General features: G+C 38.8%; 1 protein-coding gene across 6 annotated transcripts in view; it reads left to right on the forward strand.

Moving 5' to 3' along the window:
• Nucleotides 1–24,337, forward strand: part of CADPS2 (calcium dependent secretion activator 2) — a gene marked incomplete at its 5' end in the record, with an annotated part of 318,699 nt that overhangs the window by 132,702 nt on the left and 161,660 nt on the right. For all 6 annotated transcript variants that reach the window (XM_082495412.1, XM_082495415.1, XM_082495411.1 and 3 more), the window contains 2 exons: nucleotides 2,114–2,350; nucleotides 6,938–7,059. In XM_082495412.1, coding sequence (XP_082351538.1) covers nucleotides 2,114–2,350; nucleotides 6,938–7,059 — 359 coding nt within the window. The remainder of the gene's footprint in view (nucleotides 1–2,113; nucleotides 2,351–6,937; nucleotides 7,060–24,337) is intronic.

A 24,337-nucleotide genomic window follows, 5' to 3' on the forward strand; every position in this document is an offset into this window, starting at 1 on the left:
GTTGGTAAAGAAATGGGGTTTCAGTGATTACCTGCCTGTGAGAGAATTATTAAACTGCAGCCTCAAAAGATCAGCGCAGCTCAGGATAAATGTCTGCATATAGCTTTTTTGGTGTTGTTGAGGTCTCATTCCTGGTTCCTATAACCCATTACTTGCTGATTTTACAAGTTGTTAATTATAAATGAAAAGTTTATTTTAGCAGAAAAGATAATTTAGCCCATTTAATGGAGGCAAGAACATTAGAAATATGTTCATCTATGACAGAATAAAATCAATGGGGAATTCGAGCATCTATTTGCCCGTCCTTTTCTTCATATGACTAAATTTAAAGTAGTTGAAATCAAAGTATGTATAACCTAATGGCATTTGCTACCTATTATAACTGGTGCAATGCTTTTCTAAGATAAACTTTTGTGTCATCCTGTGAAGAGACTACCCAGTGTTTTTTCTCTGTGAGAAATCCATTTTAGCACTCTCAGAATCCAGACTAAAGGCTATAGCAATTTGTTACAATTCACTGTCTTAAAAAAAAACAAATAAAATGGGGGTTGGGGGGGGGGGGTGTATGTGTGTAATTTGTAGACCTCAGAGTCTCTATGAAGGATCCTCACCCGTGTTTTGTGAGGGAGAGAAGTGACTACAAATATTCAGGTTTTACAGAAATAAAGGCCCCCATATATTCCGATAGTACTGCCTTAAATTGTGGAAGATTATAGTCATAAAAAATATACAGCAAAAGGCATTGTAAACAGTTTCCTCAATTTTTATATTGAGGTGGAAAAAGCATCTTAACAAGAGGAAAGATCATTTAACAACATAGTAACAGTCTGTCTTCTGCGTTGGCATATTATTATTTGAATGACCCTCACAGAATAAGGTACAGTTTGAAAAACACTATAAAGTGGGGTTTTTTTTTTGGCTAGAGCACCCTGAACCTTGCCCTGTGTTTTTAGTTTCTAACTGTAAATAACATTTTTTTTTTTTCTTTTTCAACCTGTAATATACCGGCTCTGTAATGCTATAAGGAGCCGGACCACTGGACTTGCTGCGGGGATTTTGAGCCACAGTGAACTTGCTTGGTCTTTGTTATTGAAACAAAATCAACTGTAAAGGTTTTAACGTAAAACATTTTATGATGCTCCTTATAACAGCTAACGATCAAAATTGTTGGGTTTAGCAGCAAGCTGCCTACCTTTGCAGACAATACGCGGAGAGCGGCGTTTGTTTCTCATTTATACGTAAAAAGATATATTTTAGAACAATTTACGTTTTTGTTTGGTCTTGAGGGAGGTATTCTCCCAAGCTGCCCTATATTCAATATCAGGGGAAAGACCGTGCATAAAACTGGCTCTGTATGTGTTCATATATGCATTATATATGTTTATGTGTTCCCTCTGTTATAAACACAATATTTAAACATTATTATCTAGCTTCTCCAGAGGAAAAAAATTATTTTTAAGTTCTCTCTAAGACTTATGTTTAAAATAATCCTGGGTGTAATAATTCAGCATTACTTTCAAAATGAATGATCTATTCTAAAAAATACAAATAAACAATGATAGGAATTTCATGTCATGCTTGTAGTTTTAACAGCTTTATGTTAGAAGGATGAATGTGATTGACTTGGTTTTGGTAGCATGGGAAATGGATGAAGTAACTAAATTATTAGTGGACGGTTCATTTTGGCAATTTATAAAATATTTGAAGGTAACACTAAAAGTATATCATCAATTGACACACTTAAAACACGTGTATTAGAAATACCTAATGTGTACGTATTCAACCTGGGTTTATGGTCAAATGATTCTGAATGGGCAAGAACTTCCTTTTTTACAAATGCCCTTTACTTTATTTTTTTGATGTGTTATAAAGAGATATTTTCTCTACTATATTTGAGGAATATGATGGAATTCTCAATTCAAATTACATTCCTTCTCATCAAAATTAACTGTATTTATGGGATGGGACTAGCCTTCCCATTACTGTTTTGAAGATATAAAAATAGAGAGACATTAGAATTAAGACTAACTGAGAGCAAATCGGTAAATTAACATGATATATAATGTGGGATGATTTTTTCTTCCTCCTTAACTTTTAAAATATATCTTCCAAGGAAAGAAAATTCCCAAAATTCGTAACAAGAGAAATGGAGAACATGTACATAGAAGAGTTGCGGTCTTCAGTGAATTTGCTGATGGCAAATTTGGAAAGTCTTCCAGTGTCTAAAGGTGGGCCGGAATTTAAGCTGCAGAAGTTAAAGCGATCACAGAATTCTGCGTTCTTGGACATAGGAGATGAAAATGAGGTTCAGCTGTCAAAGTCTGATGTGGTGCTCTCCTTCACATTAGAGGTAACAAGTTTTCTGTGAAATATGCGCATGACAGTTTAAATTACTAGAATATCTATGTCTCGATACTTTTGGAGTTTTAGTCCTTTCTTAGTAATTTAAAATTTTATTTTAAAGAAGTAAATTATTTTTTGTCTCTTTGGTAATAAGGGTTAGAATACAGCTATCTGATGCATTTTCCTCAGAGAATTTTACAAACAAGGTGTGTTTTCTCACTGAAAGCATTTAGAAAATAAACAACAACAAAAAATTTTTACTGGTGGTCGTAGCAGATTTTTATAAATTTCTGCATTTTCCTCAAGAAACCAGCTCATGTTTACTGCCAGTGTGCAGGAAGTCTGGTCCATAGGGGTCCTAATCCATATAGAGCTCAACTGACTTCAAGAGGAAACCACAAATACTGTTATTACTTAAACATACCTGATGACAGCATCATAGCTCAGGTCCAGTTCCACAAATGTGCATATCAGGAAATGATGATCTTTATTTCAATAACAGAATCAAAATATTTCCAGAGTGTGTATGGTGTATTTGTTGTTCAGAAGGTGCCACACTTGTATTGTGCACTTGAAGTGACTTTAGTTTGTTTAAGACAATTGATAATGTTGCAGAATAAATATTTCCGTTTTTAAATGGTTTAAAACAAACAAGCAGAAATGTTTATCTTTTAAACAATACTTTTTCTTAAGTGAAATGAGCATTTGCTTTTTTCATGTAAAGTTGAAAATTCAGATAGATTTTTCTTTCCCGTGTCATCAATATACATAGGGAATTGAAAAAATGTCAAAAATGGACAGATGAAAAAGTTTAAACCTTTGTATAACAAAGAAATTACTTATCCCACTGTATGCAATTTTAATATTACTAGCTAATAATTTAAAAGCCCAACATCAAGATCCATCGGATCCAGCGGCAAGATCCATCATTCTATATGCCAAAAAGTATTAGTTCATCAAGCATGTAAAGCTGGAGGGTTGGCCTTAGTAGTGAAGTATCTGAAAAGATGTAGTTTTATAACTCCTGTGCTGAACCCTGTGCATCTCCATCTCGTGTGCTCTGCCTGCCTCAAGCGGAACGCCAAGCCTGGAATGGTCCATAAAGAGCAATAACAAAGGGTAGTTCTGAAATACCTACAAAGTACCCAAAAAACTTTGACGATAATGTTTCCCGTGTCAAGAAAGTTTGCCTGGTGAGGGATGAAAGAGGAAAGGCTTTCTCTGTGCCTCTAGTGAGAAATATTAAGCATGTACTAAAAATGATGAGGTATTTGGGGGAAAAGCACAGTAAAAGATTGAAACTATCATGAAATGGAAAATGACAGTAGATATAATTTCCATGAAATTTTGTGCAGCTTTGCTTTATTTACAGCCCTTCCCTTCTCACACCAGAAATGTAAACTGTTAGGTCTAGTGAACTTCCTTATCTAGCTTTCTTTTTTCCCCCCATTGCTGATAGAGAAAACACACAGATGTTCTGCAAGGTTAGTAACCTGCAGTTCATCCTGCTCAAGGCAAAGAATTAATGTGTTCCACTACAGGTAGCGGTTTTTAGTAGGGCAAATTGTCATTTTAAATATGGTATTAATCACATAAGTTGAGTTCCTTACTGGACAAGTGCATGTCTTACTCTTGAGAAGCTAAATCTCGGAGGATATAAGGGCAAAAGGAAGCAGCTGAACTGATATTCATTTAGACTGAAACATGGAGGATCTGCTCTTTTTCAATGCAAATAGGCAAATAAGAAAAGCTGATTTCATTTCCTTGTAGATAGAATACTTTATTTCTGGAAAATGTGAGGTCATATGTGCACAATTTCCCGTTTCTTGAATAACACATAAACATATCCATTTTATGTCTTTTGGGGTGTGACTTAACTAAATTATATGGTAACCAGCAGAATCCCCACTGAGGGCTGCTGTACAGGAACATGGTGAGGAAACAGGAAATCTATAACACATTGTCAGGGTTTAACCCCAACCAGCAGTTAGGACCACGCAGCTGCTCACTCACACCCCCCTGGTGGGATGGGGGAGAGAATCAGAAGAGTAAAAGTGAGAAAAAACTCATGGGTTGAGATGAAGACAGTTTAATAGGTAGAGCAAAAGCCACTCACAGAAGAAAAGCAAAACAAGGAATCCATTCACTGCTTCCCATGGGCAGGCAGGTGTTCAGCCTTCTCCAGGACAGCAGGGCTCCATCACGCGTAATGGTTACTTGGGAAGACAAACGCCATCACTCCGAATGTTTCCCTCTTGCTGCTTCTTCCCCGCACTTTATACACTGAGCATGACATCAGACGGTATGGAATAACCCTTTGGTGAGTTGGGGTCAGCTGTCCCGGCTGTGTCCCCTCCCAACTTTTTGTGCACTCCCATCCTACTCGCTGGTGGGGCGGTGTGAGGAGCAGAAAAGGCCTTGAGGGCTTAGCAACAGCCAAAGCCACCAGTGTGCTGCCAACACCGTTCTCATCCCCAATGCAAAACACAGCACTACACCAGCCGCTAGCGAGAAAGCCAACCCCATCCCAGTCGAAACCATGAAACGTGTCTAAACATTAGGACCGGGAAAAAAAACCTCAATGAAAATTTCTTGGCAGGGGGCAAAGTAGCAGGGGCGCACGCTGCCACTGCATGTCATTATTAAGTCAGAACAGCGAAAGATGTAACATTTATAATGTTCTGGTGGGAATGGACTTTGCTTTCTAACATAGGAGAAGCCCTGCACATCACTACAGGCAACAGTGACTATTTTTGCAAGTTGGATATTTCCTCCAACAGCCTATTTGCATAAATTTTTAAAATAAAGAAAGAAAATATCAAAGTAGTAGAAGACTTAATCACTTTCGTTCTTCAGCTGTTGGACAGTTTAAGAAATAGGCAAGCAATATTTAGGAAGCTGTTTATCAGCTAATGAGCTAGTAAATCAGCTAGTGACAGTTTCCTTCCTAATGAAATGCAACTTTTTTCCGTCGCTAGAATCCAGAAGTGTTAGCAGAGACAAACGCGCTGTGCAATTAAATTGGAAACTCAACGAAAAGAAGTATCAACATAAAAATGAATGAACATGAAGTCTGCATTCGACAAGGACATATGTTTGGCATGTGGAAAGACCCGATAGGCTGTATTAGCTAGAAGGATCCCTAGTGGAGTTTTCATTGATCATTGAACACTTTAACTATTTGAACTCCTGAACCACAAAAGATGAGACAGAAGAGATGATTATGTCATTCTCCCTGAATTGCTGTTATTATTTATAAAGCGTAACAGGCAGTGTTGATAACTTATGCATTATGTAAAAATGTTCTAAATGATCAATGACTGTAATCTCACTGTAATATTACCAAAATAGCAATTTTACAAGATATCTAACTATTACTAAGGAAGTTTTAAAGTACAAGGGATCGTAGAGCTAGGGGTGAAGTCTGGCTTAATGTACTTGAATTGAAATTAATCGGGAAATATGCAAAGGGTTTAATAGCAAAGTACTTTTGTAGTTGCATGCTGACCTAAGAAACCCATTGCCTCCGATGAGACCAAAAGTAGTCATTACTTTTGTCACCTTTAAAACAATGGAATAAATACTGGGTTTCGTGTATAGTTCAGTTGAGGACAGCTTCTCTGCTGATTAAACGGACTATGTTTTTCCCACTTTCTTCTCATAGGCCCAAATAGGGCTGGAAAGGAAAGCAGCTTTTCCAAAGCAGGCAGGGAAACCTGACTTTCTTCTCATCTCTGAATTAGAAACCTCTAAAGTGTAAAAATTCCAATAATTTCACACTGGCAAACCGTAAGGTTTATAAAAGGCGGCGAGCAGTCGAAGTAGGATGGCATTTGGCTCTTCTGAGCTGTAACTGAGTAGCTCAGAGGAGCTGAAAAACGGTGGGATCTGCCAAGCTCAGAATTTCCCTGGTGAGGAAATTTATCAGGACGCAGCTGGTAGCGGCTTTTTTCCTCTCTCTTCCTCCTCCCCCCCCCCAGCACGCACGCCGAACCTGACTGCAAGTACTGAGCTGGGAGAAGGAAAAGGGGTAGGTAGTGTTGGGGGGGGGGGGGTGGGGGGAATTCCAGCAGCCGATAGGGATGCTCTGACCTGCCTCACGCTCAGCACACCACCGAATCGCCTCGGAGATTCGAGGCTTGCAACCTCCAGCCTCGCAGCACCACGGTTAACCTTTCAAGGTGTGATCAGTGTACTTATTTGTCTTGTTTACAGTCTTAGTAACCTATTCGTTCTAAAAATACTTATTTAGATGACTGCTTAAGAGACACATTGCCTCACGCGTTAACGTGCAGAATTATGTTTAGACATTAGTCTCAAATTCAACTACTAGCATTTAAACTCCAGTTAGACTGACTTTTTGGTCGTTGTCCAAGTAGGAACAGAGCAGAATTTCAATTCTGACTACATGTTGTTGAAAGTGGAAAAAGAAGGTGGAATTAAAACTTTTCTCTGTGAAGATTTGTGAGTGGGGTTTGGAGACTTTAGGGTTGGTTTTTTTTTTTTCTTTTTCACCTCCCTGGAGGTTAGTACCGCAATAGCTGTGCTATGTACCGTTCTCTGAAGGATAAACTACTTGTTTTCTTTTCCTCAGATTGTTATAATGGAGGTGCAAGGTTTAAAGTCAGTTGCTCCCAATCGAATTGTCTACTGCACCATGGAAGTGGAAGGAGGCGAGAAGCTTCAGACGGACCAAGCAGAAGCTTCCAGGCCACAGTAAGCTGCTCTGCTGTCCCTGCATCCAGCATCTCTTCCCTTCATTTCATGGGAGAACCTAACAGAGTGTCTTTACAGCTTTGACAATTAAGTCAGCGCTAGGTTATAGGAAGTCTTTTCCTGGGTAGTTATCTTAAATTCTTTCTGAAAAATAAAAATAATAGTTATTTGTGGTGAAATATGTACGAAGTGTGAATGATGTCCAAATAAATGCTATTGAATGTATGTGTGAGGAAGAGAGCTAGAGACTGCAGCATTGTGTTCTTACCGGCATCCTCTGAAAACACAAACCTCTCGATAGATGTTAGCCCGAGGTGATTTTGTGTATTCTAGGTTAATGTGCAGGTGGCCTTGTGGAGTGTAACTTGTACAATTGGTGGAAAATCGATACTCAGTAATCAATCTTGACAAAGCTTGGTCACCTGCTGGGCCTATTTCATTTTAAATTATAGGATCCACTTCTTTCAATTAATTTTTGAGGGAGGCAGTCAGCAAACTGGCTTGGAAGGGGATAACATCATGCCATCTGTAGTTGAACCAGTCTGAGTGGCAGAGAGGAAGAAAATTAGGTGTGGTGTTTTTGTTGATTTGTTTGACCTACACACTGACTTCAGACACTTTTCTCTCTGTTAAAATGTCATTTGGAATCTTTTGTAGATAACTTTCCAGACAGCGTGTTGGGGTTTTACTGGCACCATAGTGTGCCTTGTGAAAGACAATTTAAAAATTGTAGTTGTTACAGTATCTGAGAAAACATCTTCGGTGGAGCTGGGATGGTAGTTTCCATTACATCCAGACCACAAATATGGACTTCTGTTAGGCAAAGCACAGAGTTCTATCTGCCTCTTCTGGGGCTGAGAGGAGGAGGAGATCTAATTTGGTGGACTTTCTCGTAGTTGCAGCAAACTTCCTTGGAAAGTAAGCCAGCAGCCTCCTCCAGTAACATATTCAGACAGCTTTGCAGAACTCTGCGTATGTGGGACAAGATGTAAAATTCACTTGTCGCAGTCCCTGGCTCTGTTCCTTCTCCAGGGAATAGGAATGCTCAGTCTTATCATTTGCATGTAGTACGTAAGGAACTTCTAAAAGCAACAACAGCATAAAAGACGTGCATATATACGCATTGAAGCAAGGTCATAAGTGGATATGCAACATCCCCTGCTCATTTGTGGACCTCTTGGGGTGTTGTCTTGTGGCTCGGGGTCGCAGGAGGGTCGCAAGGCTTTCTCGTGGAGGGCGCATCTCCAAAGCTGTGCTTTCTCTTCAAACTCGGAGTTGCTCTTGTACTGTTGCCTGCAACGAGTGCCTCCAGCCTTTGCCTACTGTCACGGTCAAGGTTCCTGTTTCTTCTGATGATGTGTCTCACTTTTTCCTCACCCTTGAACTTGTTAGCTTCTGGTTTAAATGCTCGAATACCCTCTGATTTCCTTGGTGTGGGTCTTCAAATCTCCCCAGATCAGCTAGAATACATAAATTCTTGGATCTTGGGTACAGTCTTTCTCCTTCCAGAAAACAGTTTGTAGATGTTAAGGGTTTGGTTTCTCTCTAGCCGTTTCCAGATACGGTGAACAAAACATGGTAGGTACGGTTCATGGTCAGCTCATTGTTTACTTACTAGATACTCAGGGCTGCAGGTTAAGGTAAAGGTTGCAAAACCAGTCAGAAGGTATACAGGGTGTATAGATACAGCCAGTAAAAATTAGTAACGGATTAGTTGATTTTCCTACCTGTCAAAGTAGAAACCTTGTGAAAAGGAAGTTCCAGAATAGATGCAGTCAATTTGAGAACAACTGGAGTGTTTCTAGGAAAAGAAGTAGCGTTGAGACCTGCTCTCAGCTTGTAAACTGATTTAGTGGATTTCAGGCTCAATAGGTATGAGTTGCTTGAATACAGGAGAAATACAGGTTATGGGCTATTCCATATAAGTGATGTTGTATGAACCAATTTCCTACGGATTTGTATGGAAAAAATTGTGCATCTTTAGGAAGTGGATGATTGAGAGATGCCACGAACCATACACTGGAAGGACAGGAATGGGAGTTACTGGTGCTGTTGACCTGCTGTCCTACAAAACAGCGTAACTTGAAGGGGCACAGCTGACAGAGCTCTAAAATCTATCTAGTCCTTGTGCTCTTCTGAGCTGTACTGTTTTCCATTTCTGGCAAGAGTAATTATGAGACATTGGCACACAGTATGATTATGAGCATATAGAGACATGTAGTTTGTGAGCATATATAGAGCTGTAGTTTGAGGCAACCAAGGAAGGTATTAAATTAGACGAGCATGAAATTAGCGAATTATGGACAAACAGTAAAGATGGAGAAAGCTGCCAATGGACTGGGAGATCCTTTATTCCACAGTTTAATTTTTCTGTTAGAGCCAAATCAGGTTTTCTTGACAGTAGCAATATTGCCTTTTTTTTTTTTTTTTTTGGTTGGTAGCAGAGGAAATTAAGGAGGCTTGGCAAAGTTTAATCAGAAAATTGCTCTGGTGGACGAGAGCATAGGAAATACTGTTATAGGCAGGGAGGAGTCCCCACATTTCAGAAGACTTAAGGTGTCTCTCTTTTTTCTCTCTCCTATCCCAGCCTCCATCCAGTCCTTCTAAGAGTTTTCTTACTTTTATGACCAACGCATCCCTTGCCCTGTGCAGTCACCTGCCTCCTTCTGCCCCCTGCTTCTTCCAGCACTCATCGCTGTTCTCTGATAGGGACCTGCCAGAGGACTGGGGGGGGTCAGTCACTGAGTGAAGGGTTGGATGTTCTCCCGCAAAGAGGAGGGATGGGAAGAGGTGGAAACAGAAGTGATTTTCTGCTCCTGTTGATGTTAGTAATGGTACTACTACTGGGAAGAGAGATGCCTCCTTTCCCCCTTGGTCCTGTGGCAGCAACAGGCAAAGTCATGTAAGTAGAGACCAGTGACCAGCTGGGCACGCACAGCCAGTCCATCTCCTTTCCAATACAGAAAAAAACAAGCTGGCAGCTGCCCTAGGCTACTGCCTGCTTTCCCTGCTGCTGGAGCTGGCTCCTTACTGGGATAATTTTCAGTACTGTCATTCTGATATGAAGGAAAATAATCAGTGAGGCCGGAGGAGAAAACACAAAAATCATCCCAGAAAAAAAAAAAGAATTGAGAAGAACTGTTGTTCAGCTTGACTCTTCAAATCACTAGCAGTAACATATTTGCACTGACAAATCCCAGATAAATGAGAACATAACTTCAGATTTTATGTAGGACGAGCAGTTAGAAAAGGGTAGCAAAGCTCTCATACTAAGCGTAGAATGAGACTGTGATGAAAAGTGAATGATTACCACCAGCCTGCTGAGGGAGACTGCTGGCGAGAGCTCCAAATCATGTGCTTGTCACACGCATTTGCTGTAGTTGGTTTATCGTTTTGAACTGGTAGCTACATTTTTGAAAAGAAGCAGTATAAAGAATTATTTATGCCTGCTTTTTTTCATCTGCGAAAAATCGGCGTATACAGCGCAATGCTGCTGCTCAGTCAGAAGTTTCGAAAGCTTTGACAGTGAAAAGGAGAAAGCAAGATACTCAGACAAATGCTTCAAAATGGAGTGCAAGCCAGTGTGACCTTAGAGTGGAGATTAATGGAAGCATGAGTCAAGTGGGGACTTAATTCAGGATTTATCCACTATTCCAAAATGCGGAATATTTTCTCAATTATTTTTATGAACATGTATTTAAGTATTCCTCTGAATCCCCGAATGCTTCCATAAGAGTAGCAAGAAAATTAGAAACAATGTTCTTTCTATAAGGAGGAAAGACCTAATTGGAGTCCCAGAGAAGAGAGCACAGTCTTATTCTAACTGTTTATCAGTAAGAAATGTTTCTAGTTTCTTATTACTTTTAACTCCGTCTGTTTCCTCTCTCTTTGAATAATATTTTTGTGAGTTTATCTTGAAGTGCTTCGTTTTCTTATTTAACAAGCTAAATAACGTACTGGTTTATGTATGTTACTCAAGTAGCTAGTGGTCATCCTAAAAATGTAAGTGCCATAGGACTATATAGTTTGACTGAGCTTAAGTCCTTGACAATTTTACAAACAGATCAGTTATATGGCTTCACATGCAAACCTTATAAAATTTTTATTACTGCCTGTGAAATATTTCTTCAGTACTTCCAACTGTTTCCTGCCTTTTAGCCCTGCTGAAAATCCCTCCAACATAGCCTGTGACCTTTTCTGCCAGAGATCAGTAGGCAGAGCCTTCAGAGGATGCCGTCAGTCGTATGAAGCTTTGCATAACTTTGTTGCTGTGAAGCCACAGGGGGGGTCATCTTGCAAAATCCAGTGCTAATTTCATTTTTCAAATGTTACTGATGTGTCTTAGTTTTTAGTCTTGTGGCGTCTGGTGTCCACGTGTTTTCTTATCATTGATTTTTATTCATTCTGGGTATTAAATAATGTGGCTTCTTGCAAGTGTCATCTTTTGGGTATGTATAATCATGCCTAAAGATAAAAGATGAGAATATGCTATCTTTTATCACTACAAGTGATGTTCTATTGTCGCATATTTATGCAACAGAAAAAGATTGTATCTTGCATGATGAGAAAATTTTACTGGAGCCAGGATATTCTTCATGTAAACAAGACAAATAAGACGATAATATTTTGCTGTCAGTGATTGCATAACCTTATAAAAGGAGCTATTATATATTAGAAGTGTGTGAAGAATGCATGATTAAATATCTGGCCAGAGGAGGCAGGGAACCTCAATCCAGACTGCACAAATAAAGTAAATGCTGCTCATGTTCTTATTCTACCATCATTAATTCTGTAAAGTATTTGAAGTATGAGTACTTGTGGATACATAATTAAAGATTACTTAGCAAAAATTTTATAGAACAACTTTAAAAAAAAAAAAAAAAAGACTTAATTTCTAAAATTTAGAACTTCTTTAATCAACATAGAATCATAGAATCATCTAAGTTGGAACGGACCTTTAAGTTCATCAAGTCCAAACACTAACCTAGCAGTGCCAAAACCACCACTAAACCACGTCCCTCAGCACCACATCTATATGTCTTTTAAATATCTCCAGGGATGGTGACTCAACCGCTTCCCTGGGCAGCCTGTTCCAATGCTTGATAACCCTTTTGGTGAAGAGATTTTTCCTAATATCCAATCTAAACCTCCCCTGGTGCAACTTGAGGCCGTTTCCTCTTGTCCTATCACTATCACTTTTTACTTGGGAGAAGAGACTGCCATCCACCTCGCTACAACCTCCTTTCAGGTAGTTGTAGAGAGCGATAAGGTCTCCCCTTTTTCTCCAGACTAAACAACTTCAGTTCCCACAGCTGCTCCTCATAGGATTTGTTCTCCAGACCCATCACCAGCTTTGTTGCCCTTCTCTGGACACACTGCAGAACCTCAATGTCTTTCCTGTAGTGAGGGGACCAAAACTGAAGACAGTATTCAGGGTGCGGCCTCACCAGTGCCGAGTACAGCGGGACAATCACTTGGTCGCTAGTGAAAAAAATAATACTTTTTGAATACAATGTTTTGAGGATATAGCCTAAGATGACATTTCTGAAGGGGAAACAGATATACAACAGATATGGCAGTCATGTTCTAAGCAGCAGCTAGTTTATTTATATTTTATATATTTTTTCATCATAGTCTCTGCAACTTTTTAATTTTTTTTTTTGATTAAGGGAAACAAAGAGATGATCATACCTACAGCTGTCACCTAACTTGTGGTTGCGTGACACAGATGTACAATATGTAAGGAAAGAGAAGGCACGCCTACTCTTTTTTTTTCCCACCTGCTACTGCTCTGTGTCTGATACATCTGCATAAATGAGGTTAATTTTGATCAGTAATACTATAATTGCACTGTTAGTTTTCAGTAATCATTCCTTATATCGTTTACATGTGTGGGAATCCATTTTATTGCTCTTGCACGGGAGAAAAAGTAGAATGAAAAAGTTGTTCCTGCCTCATATTGGTTCGATTCTTAAGTACAAAACTAGAGACTAAAGACGGGAAGAAGCGAGGGACAGAAACACGAGTGTTTGCTGATCAGATAGGCAGTAATCAAACTAGTCTGTTGCTGGCAAGCTGACCAACTCTCCTTATGGTGTGGAGGTTTTTTCCGTTGTTTGTCTGGGTGCTTTTTTGTTGAAATGAGCATATTTGCACATGGGATTTTTACAGAGGGATAATGAGATTGCAGTTTCATAGTGCCTGATCTAACTGAGCTTAGCGTTTTGTTCCTATGCTTCCTATTATACCTTCTGAGGATAAATCCTCTTTAGGATTTAGCTTCTTGAACAAAGTCTTTTACTTGATGGATTTCACCTGTTCTTTTGACTATTACCTCTGGAAGTTTTTTTACTTACAGATAAGCACAGTGAAATCCAGCATTCATCTTAGAGTATAATAAAGTAGAATTGTTCAGTCTGCTTTTGGCATCCAGATGTATTTTCTTTAAAACGTAAATACATTTTATGCAACATTTACAAAAGTGAGGTTTTATTGTTGGAGAACCTCTGTGTATTATTAGTAAGATCATTTCAAAGGCTAAAGCCTGAGAGGCATAATTACGTTGATGTGGGCAGTGTTGAAAACTTGGTGAAGGTGAGTGTGATCCTTTCATAAGTATTTTGGAATTTTAGGGAAGCCAGTGGGGTAAGGATCATGACAGGAAACAAAGCGTGTCTGCTTTCATAAATTAGGTTTGATATGGTTGCATAATGATTATTATCATTTGCTCTACGATTCATCTTTGTATCTTTAAAGGATAAATTCCATCATGGCTTTCATCTTGTCATATGTCAGTAAGTCTTTCTTTTTTGGATTGTCATGATTGGAGCAATTCGCAAAATAGGGTGGAAGAAATTACCTTTCAAAAAATTGGATGCTATGAGCAAATACCATATATGTCAGTCTAGGACCCAGCTGTGAAGAGGAAAAAGGAAATTGCCAGTAGGAAATTCTGATGTTTTCTTCATTCTGCAAAGGAAAAGATGAAGAAGAAAAAAATACACATTTATCCCAGCCTGTGTTCTGGATTAATGATGGAAGAGTTTCACAAAGAGAATATGGATTCAGCTGAAAATTTACATGACAATTTCATTCAGTTATTCTTGATGCCTGATCAATTGCGTGCTTCTTTAAAGAACAGAAATAATACCTAATCAGCTCAAATATAAAGAGCGATATGATATCCACAAGAAAAAGATACGGGATTTGTAAAAGAAGTAAGTTTCTATGCTGTGTTCTGTCATTGGTTACTGTTTTATATTGTCTAAGAGATTTTTCACCTCTCTTATAGCAGAGAAATACGAAGTACAGGCTCTTAATATTAAAAGAAATTTGAAACTCGACTGAATAATAACCTGAGCAACCTGATTTTAACTAGCCTTGCTCTGAGCCGGGTTTGAACTAGATGACCTCCAGTGGCTCCTTCCAGCCTAAATTTTACAGTGATTCTATGATTAACTCCCAAAATACTCTCTCGTAAGCCTACCTACCTAAGGGACTTGTGAAAACCACCGCTGTTAGAGGGGAATGTTCACTTGTCAGATCAAGACAAGTGTAGCATGGAAGAAATTGGGATGAGAGGAGGAAAGAGATAATTAAAGTTGGTTGTAATCTCTACTGTATTTGGACGGTTAGCAATAAACATAATCCTTCTGCCACCGGGGCATATCTTTTTTTAATTTTCTTCACCTTAATCTTTTTGATTGTTCTGGCTAAATCCTGGTTGTTCTCCTTGCTCCTGTGTGCTCAGCATGCTAATAATGGACTGAAAGCAACCAGGATTTCTGCCCTGGCATGATGTTTGCACTTCTGAAGACTGCGGCTTTGTGCACCGCTTTCTGCTGCAGCGCTTCAACCCCAGGCAGAAAGCCGGTGGGATGAAGGCTTTACAATTAATAGGTTCTCTGTTTGGAGCTGGGATATTAACCCTCCTCATCTAGTGTCCCGGCTTGAAAGAATAGCTGTTTTGGGGTGACTGTCGTCTTTTAAAATGTATAGCGACTTAACGTGTCTCTTGTAAGACTGATACCAGTTTTATTTCATAGTGCATTTTGGAAACCTTGGGGCTTGAAGATGCGTGTCCCACTGTTATCCCTTTCACTACAGCAATCAGGGCTCAGAGAAAGACTGTTCACGTGCTCCTTAATGTACATAATACATCTGTTTCCATTCTCGTCCCCACCTGGATCCACAGCAAATGTGACTAATATTTTGCAGACAGATATAAGCTTTCTCTAACGTTGTGCTAAAGCATCTATAGATGTGTGATCCACCTTCAAACTGGAAGGCATTTGGCTATGAATACTGTGGTGTTCAGCCAAAGCCAATTAAATCCTGCTTAGCCTGATTCAAAATGTTTTTCTTCTAAGTCTCATACTAATATAGCTACATGGTCTCTGGCTGGGTCAAAGCGAAGGCAAAGGCAGCTTATATCTGCCTGCAAAGCATCATGTAGAGGTCTGTCAAAAAAAGATGAGGTTGGGAAGAATTACCTCAAATTTTACGTCCAGTCTCCTCCTGGAATACTCTGGTAGAGTGGATTTTAAATTTGTCATTCAAAGTGGTCTGCACCTGCCTCATCTTTGGAAAATTGAAGTATTTTTTCTGGGCGATAGTTGATGTGAAAACTATTCCTTTGGATTTCTCTTAAATTTTGAGACAATCGGAGTGCCTCATTTTGCAAAATATACCGTTCTTGTATCTTGGTCTGAAGACACTTTCCAAAAATTTACTTATATTTGTCGTAAGTAATGTAGTACAGGTTACATTTAAAATAGTTGCTAAACATTTGACTAGATGCAGTGGTTGAATTGGAACAAATGTTATGTTTTTATTTAGTTTTGCTTTGTTGTTTCGGGTGAAGAGAAAGTCTGAGGCAAAGGGTTTAAAAGAAATAACTTTTTGCTTTTAAGCCCTGTTCAGGCTAAGAATACTTTGTACATCTCAAATGCTCGTGACACTCAGAAAACTGGTTTTCACCCCATCATGGGCAGACTCTTTGCTGTCACTTTGTTAGTATGTGCGTTGATCCTCAGAGGTGTCAAGACGTCCAATACTTCTAGAATACAGAATAGTCCACTGAACAGATGAAGGGAAAAAAAAAAAAAAAGTATAGGTCTTGAAATTTCTTAATAACTACTTAGCATTTAAGGTACGAGTCTACAGGTTAATGTGCCTACTTGAAAGCCACACCAGCAGATTGAGTGTAGGAGGACAGCAGAAACAAAGGCAGAATAATGTAGACAGCTGATAAGAACAGTAAGAGTCAGAAAGAGGAGTAAAAGTGGTTTCAGAATAAAAGAGAATTGGTGTGAAGCCAGATGGAATACCGAACTTTTCTGATTTGATTCCTGAGTCTTCCCTGGTAAACTATGCAGGCTCAGATAGGTCAGTCTATTTTGTAATTTGTTTTCCCACATCTTTAGTCTGAGATGACAACATCTATCTGCTTCATCAAAGTGCTGTCAGTTTATCAACTTTTGTACGACATTTCGAAGGTTTAAAGTGTCACACAAATACCAAATAACATGAAATAAATAGGATTTGAAACTTTTAACAAAGCTGTGATGGATTCATAATTCTCTTTTTTAAAGGCAAAAGTGAGGTAAATACGCATATAGAAATTTCAAGACCACGTCTTGCTTTTGTGTACATCACCAGCCCCTGGCTGGGTTTGAAACTTGGTGGGAAACAGGAGTTAGTGCCTCTCAAGAATTCTTCACACAATATGTTGCAGTGCTTCCCAGCGCCTGGCAGTGTGTCAGTCCATTACAGACCCTTGCAAGTCTTCACTCTGACTTGTCTTGGTTGCCTGTATTGAAAGTGAGATGGGAAAACAAGGCTAAGTAATAATTTCTTCGTACTGTTTTCTGTTTGTGGTGACAATACTTGTCATAATAGCATTCTGTAGAGTTAGAGTGCACTGTTCTCATTTTCAGTGTAGAAAGCCTAAATGAGCATTTATACTTAATTGCTTATTATGCTTTTTATGCATTTAACTGCTCTTCTGGTTTTCCTTTCTGATTTGTATTATACACTTTTTTGTTTTAAAGAAAAACTATTCACAATTTTGTCTTATTTTTACAAGTATCTTTTTTTCAGATATGAATAATGTTTTATGTTTAAAAAGAAATACATGATTGTGTCTAGCTCGTTATTAGCTCTGTGATAAATAGTCAGTAATTTTGAGCTCTCTTAATTCCTTTATTTAAAACAGTTATTATTTTTACCACAAGCAAACCCTGAAAAAAAAACACCATACGATCAAATTATTCTTTTCTCCCTTCATATTAGTCTAGTTGTGAAAAGGGGCTTTACAATATAGCAAATCCATCAAAACACTGTATCCTTTCTGTTGCCAAAATAAGGATCAGATTCCGTGCTTTCAGTTCTTCAGAGAAGAGTTCCAAGATGGAATTGCCAATGTTTTGTAACAACCAGCCTAAAAGCCTTTAATTTTGCTGCTGAATCCACAGGGAAAAAAAAAATAATAAAAAACACTCTCTCTGAGTTGACTGTACTAGATAGTGACTGGACAATGCATTCAGAAATTGAATGCCAGGATATTTAGTGTGTGCAGCTACAGGTGCTGAACCCCCACCTTTTCTATAAGGGAAATGCTGAAAAGATGGCTGCGTTTCAAACCGCTAGTGTGCTGAGTCAAAAGTTCCTGTATGGATGGAACTGAATGAAAAGTGGTACAAAATAAAATAAAATAAAAGTAAGGGACAGTAGTGTAGACCCTGCTTAGGTGGAATCAAAGATGACACTTAAAGGTAATCGTATGACTTTTCATCCTTACACCAAAATTTCCCTTTTTTCTGTACTACTTCATACTGTCATCCATCGCTGTAGAAAAAAATATTTTTCTCATCTCTACGCTTTGTCGTTTTAGGAACATTTTGATGGGAACCTCAGGTTTAAAACCATTACTATTGTAATGCTCCTTCATTAGCTGACAGCCCTCAAAATATTTATGCAAAGTATAAGTTTTCTGTAGTAGGGATTATGAAACAATGAATCTATAGTTCTCAGCAGGATTTCTGCAAAAAATAGTGGGATCACAGCAACGCAGGGAAGAACAGAGTCAAAACGTACAAAAGATTAGATGACTTTAGTGAAGAAGGGCCAAGATACTTGGCCAAGCTTACGGTTTAGTTTGCCTGAGTGCGGGGTTTCTCTGTGCCTCCACTGTGAAAGGGCATTATGATTTGTTTAGAACCTTCTTTATGCATTGCCTTTCAGCTGCAATTTAGTGTACTTGCTCTGGTGGAGGAAATTATGCTCTTTGCACCTCCATCAAAATAAATGAGTAATTTTCAAATAGAGAAATAAGAAAATTTAGAAATTTTTTTTTTCCCCAGGGGAAAAATATTTGCAACCTAAACCACATTTGAAGGTTATAGAAAGGTACAAACATACAAACTCTTCCCCTTGTGGTTTCAAACTTGAATTCCAGTTCCCATATGAGAATACATACCTAAATAAACATCAAATAAAATAGTGCTTGTAATGTTGCATATAAGAAATAATCATTAACCTATTAAATCCTTGATGCTGCATAATAAACTTCTGTCTCTTGTGCAGTAATATTTCAACGTCCTTTTTCAAAAACATACAGTAAGGGGAGAAGCCGGAATGTTTGTATTATTTTGTAAGGTGTGCAAAAGAAGGAAAATAAGCATGCCTTTGGGTTGCATGAGACAGCTGTTAGCATTAAGGCCATCCATGATTTCTAGTGTGGCATCCTGGTGTCAGTCATTGCCAAACGGATGGCTGTTTCTGCGCTCAGAAAAGGGAACGCTTGTGATATTTCTCCAATTGTTAGTGGAGAAGAACTAGCAGCAATTAGTACCAACTAAGAGTCTCCTTGGGAGTCTCAGTAAAAAAGCCAGAATCAGATAAGTATGGATTTAACTCTATTTTTGTTTGGGCGAATGGAGCCTTCTCATCAAATTAAAGATTTTTTTGTCAGATCGCTGTGGGGTAACTGGCACCGCTGGTGCAGCCGCTTGCTTGCTCGCTCACATTTTCTCTCTCTGTCTGTATATATGCAGTTGTAGTTAGTAATGTGCAAGGCTTCATAAATTCCACATTCACACAATGCTTCACTGACAACAGAATGTTTGTCAGACCTGGATTTAAGGTGTTTTGAACTAGATGAAAGCATCAGTGTAGTCAGATGCGTCAGGGAGGTGCTACGAGTCTCGTCTGTCTTTTTGTTTCCTGGCCTTTCATCTCACGACTTGTACTGGGAGTATGATTTTGAACCTGAAAATTATAGCTACCTAGTTTTCTACAGTTAAAGTGTGTTTCTAAACAAAGTAGAAACAACAAAGATGTTATAGATTCTTGAAACAGTTGAGGCACAGAGGTATTAGGGAGGTCTGAACATTGCATTTCCAGTCCAGCCCAGTGATGAGCGAAGACGAAGTGCTGGTAACTCTTAGTCCTGTGAAGCAGTAGGAACGAACTGGTTCCGGTGGATATTCCTGCTCATTCCAGCTCTGTACCACATCCCTGTATGGATAGTGCATAAGAAAAATCTTTCAGAAGATCTCTTGAGGTGATATAATGAAGAATTAAGAAATCTGTTGAGGTTGATTTATGCAGTAGATTTAAACCAAGAATCAAAACTGGAAAGACGCAAAAGGAGGCACCAAGGAGACCAATACACTATGGTATTGGTTTCAAAAGGGAAAATATTTCCTAATTGCGGAGGAGGATCAATTCCTGATGGTGCAAAATTCTCTAGACTTGATATTTTGTCAGAAAGAAAATGTTCCAATAAATAGAGCTAAAATAAAATTTCTAGGTGTTTGCTAAGAATAATAAATTTTATAACATTCATTCCTGTGTAAGACTGGAGATTTAAGATCTCATAAAGAAAAGTTTTGACTAACAGAGATCGTGACTAGAGTGGAAAACCTGTGAGAAATTTGCTGTTGTTTCCAGTACATGAAATGTGTTCGAAAATGAAGTAGAAAAATAAATTTGCTTAGACAGGGTTCTGTGACACAGGGATAAATCTTTACCTGAAATAAATATCCACCTCCTTGGTGGTAGTGGGTACTTCTGCAGCGATGGGGAATCAACTTTGGCAAAGGATTCTGTCACTAATTGCAGTATCAGCCCACCTACCTCTGACAGCAGTGAAAATACGATGAAAAGACTGGGACTTGCGGTTGAAGATGATCAAACGTCAAATCATTGCAGTTTCTATTGTAAAGAGAACAAATAGGTGAAAGCAGAAATATTAGGTATACGAAGGAAAATGATGTGGCAAAGTGAAAGCCTAAAGAAGCAGAACTGGGTTTTTTTTAAAGTTGGTGGTTTTAGAGGTCTCAAGTATGCTACACGGGCTGCAGCTGACAGTGCAGTGAGCGACACTGCAGCATTTAGCACTGAAATTATTGTTACTTTTGACTACTTTTCTAGCAAGATTTGAAAAAAACCTCAACAGACAGTAATGGGATTTTTTTTTAACTTAATATGAATACTGCATGAGATCCAAACTTGCTTTGACAAAAATTTTGCACTTCCCATCTAGACACAATCAGCACCAAAATTGTTCACATTAACAAAAATCAGTCATAAATCCACTGATCCTCCAAATGTGTGAAAGTGGCTGATTGGCTGTTTCCATTGCTTACATACATTTGGTAGTTAAAACACAGACTATTACAAATACAAAGCATTACATTTTTCTTATGTTAAGAATTATTACAGAGATACTTTTTGTAAATAGCAATTTCAGAAATTAGGTGAATTAACTTACCTGTTCTTCCTTCTCACGCGTCCTTCCACAGTTCGGTATTTCCACAGCAGAGCAAGCTTGAAATAAATGATCTGCAACGTACTTTGACTCAAATGAGATCAAAATGGTACGTACGATTTCTTTCTGTTTTCACAGAAAACCAAGTTACAACCTACAGCTTCACCTGTCTCCCCTGTAGGAAAAGTGAAAGTCAGCTGTAGGATTTATTTTCTTGCAGAAAATATTTCACTGTTATTGCTGCTTCGAGTTAAATTATAAAGAAAAGTAACTTTTCTTTATTCAGTTCTCAAATTCTGAAGGCCACATTGTTATTTAAAAACAGTCAAAAAGTTATTCAATTAAACATCTAGAAAGTTATTCAGTCTTATGAATGATACAAACAATCCTTCGCTTGGTGGTTGACTTTTAATCTGTGTATCACAAAGATGTTTCTGAGAAGTACTGTATTTTCTCCAGGAAAATATCAGGGTGCAACCCCAACCTTAAAAGAAAAATACAGATTTGTCTGACCTATACCTGGCATCTTAGCCTTTAAATTTAAAGGAAATGTTCCACAACAGCTACTCCAATGAGATTAAGCAGATATGAGAAAAGGAAGTATTAGCATTTCAATAGGTATTAATAAATGCATTTGACAGAACACAAATGCATTTTGGAAGGAAAGTGTTAAATTTTTGAGAAACCAAGCGGTTATAATTATATTAGCACATAAAAATCTACAAATTGAAATAAGAAATTACAGTGATGGTGATCAAGATTTGCATCATGATAATTACGGTCTGGGTATTGATTCTGTGAGTTATTAGGTGTCTTCCTAACCTATTTTTCACCATAAAACTCAACAACTCCTTGAACAGACGTATAGTTACAGAATAAATAGCCAAAAGTATGGAGAAAGTTGACAGAAGTTTACAGTGGAAATAACAAGTGATTCAGTAAATTCATATGTATTGCCTAGGAAGGCTGAATTTACGATCTTGGCTTTATATATAGGATTGATGCAATTTATTTGCACAGTTCTTAGTCACAGATGGTGATGATGGGACAGTAGCTTCTCCAAAGTTATTGTTTGCAATGTCATTGTAGGTAATTTTAAGATGATCTGCACACTGAAAATCTGCTCTCTCTTTTTATCTTCTCAGATATAGAAGCTGAAAGTGTCGTATCCATTTCCATGGAATTTGGTTAAAATTAAATATTATTCATAAATAGGAAGAATAAACAAATAGTTATTTTGTGGAATGGAGAATGACCAGGTGTCATAGAAGAAATAGCCAGGAAAAAAAAGAAAGTTGAAAGCTGTTCAGATCTTGAACACCAATATAATTTGATTTCAGAACAGTAAAGTGTATTCCAGACTAGACCTGCGTGCTTTACTCGGTCTATCCCTTGGTTTGGATCATCCTTAATAAATGTTGAGTGCCCAGTATCTTGTTATATTCATGGCACAATCTTGCAGCTCAGAATTTTATTTTTAACAAGGCAAGAGTTTGTTAGTGGCTGCTGACAGTGCAAAATACAAACAGTAAGGCCATTCTTATTACTACACTTCATTTTATACTGACAAAACAGAAGAATGCAAATTGCAAATTGTTATTGGCAGCGATGTTCGTATGGGCCTACAGCTGGGATATACGTTTTGGTTAATGCTGTAATTTCTGACTTCTGCTTCAGTTAATGCCTGGTAGCGTGTATGGTAACATAATCATGTGCTTTTAAACGTACAGCATATAGATAAACTCAATTTCTCTCTGGATTATTGGGGGTCTCCTATTCACGTCCATTCTTGGAAAAAGCAAACTAAAATGAACATGACACCACTTCTATTTTGACTGCTTTCTCCCAACTTCTGATTTCAAATGGTAGGAGGAAGGATGCCTCTGCAACAACACAGAGCTCCGAAGAAACAGCGCTTGTGTTCTAGTAATCTGCCAGGAATAGTAAGGAAGCTGAGCTATGGTGTAGTTGTGTAGTTTGCTGTGATGTTGGCAGCTGAGAGGAATATCAGATGCCCACAAGTAAGTGTAATGCTAAAGAATGCAGTCTTGGATTTGTCTTTTCTAACAGCAAATGATTCCTCACATGCTCTTTGGTGAGGAATGATGTAGTCTAGGCAGTAAAATCTGTGGCCGTCTGCTCCACCAGATAATTCAGTTTCAAAGACATGGTCTTAAGAGGCTATGAGAGTTAGCTGAAGCCCTGATCAGCAAGGAGCGTGAAGATCAATGCGTGGAATGTTTCCACCACGTACATTAAGCTTTAGGAATAGATTCAGACCATTGCTTTTCAGCCCAGGATTTTCATTACTGCAGATGGAATCAGGGGTGGGAGAAAGATGCCAGTCAAGCAAGGATAGTGATCAGATCTGATGTTAAAGATGATTTCCAGTACTACATTGGTGTCAACAACAGTTGACTGACCCAGCGTTAGTCCTGTCCACGTCAGCCTCTCATTGTGCATCCAAATTAGAGAACAAGCAAATTCCACCAAGCTCCCTGGGCAAGGCTCACGTACTCCCATCCCTCCCTGCTGCGTCCTGCAGGAACGGAGCCTGGGTATGCCTCTCTGGACAAAGCTGTACCACTTTCTGGGGAGGTTCTGGAGCCAGATGTTGAGATGCCCAGACCCCAGCACAGGCCATGGCATGTACCTGCCCCTCAGGTTGCAGAAGCTGAGCAGCCCCCCCGTGGTGCTCTCTTCGCTGAGCAGGCTGGGGCTCTTCTCTTCCCTTTAGTCGGCATGACTTCTGATTTCTTTTCTTCTGTCTGTGAGTTAGTGCTGGCACTAGATCTTTGTAGAGAGGCTTTTGTTTTGTTTTGTTATTTTAATAGAAGTTTTTCTTGATTATTTGGGTGGTCCTATCCATTGTGGTGTGCACAGTTCAAGGCTTCTGGAAGCTCAGGGACAAATATATCCCGGTGCCAGAGAGAGACACTGCAGCTAACGAAGCGCTCAGGTTGTGTTTGGGATTGCAAGGCAGCATTCTTCCTGAACGGTGAGGCTTGGGGAGAGAGGGGACTGAAGATATGACTGTCTGTCTCATCTTTTATGAAGACGCTTTCTCCTTGGAAATCTCATTTCTGTATTGTGGTGAAACCTACCCCTGGGACCACCGCTGGGGAGAGTAGCAGCGGTAGGCATTGTGTTGTCCTGCGACTGCAGCATCTATCATCAGATCACAAAACAGGTTTTCTCCCTCTCAGGAAGGTAATTTCTTGTCAGAGTCCCTGTTTCAATTACGCTTTGGCTGAGGCTCAGGCTATGTCCACCACAGACAGAGCGAGTGAGCATCTGTCTTATCCAGACAAAGAAAAGAAGACAGAATGTAATGTAAGATTTGGTTAACTTTCAGTGAAAATCACTTTTGTATTCTACACCCGTAGGACTGGTTTATACAGAACCACTGCTTTCTTAAAACTTTTGGATTTTGGTTGCATATTACTTTCTAGACTTTACCTTGAAGTCTGTAACTCATGTTAGTTGAAGGTATTTCTTTTACCT

The sequence above is a fragment of the Vanellus vanellus genome, assembly GCF_965231255.1.
Source record: "Vanellus vanellus genome assembly, chromosome: 1".
Taxonomy (NCBI): Eukaryota; Metazoa; Chordata; class Aves; order Charadriiformes; family Charadriidae; genus Vanellus; species Vanellus vanellus.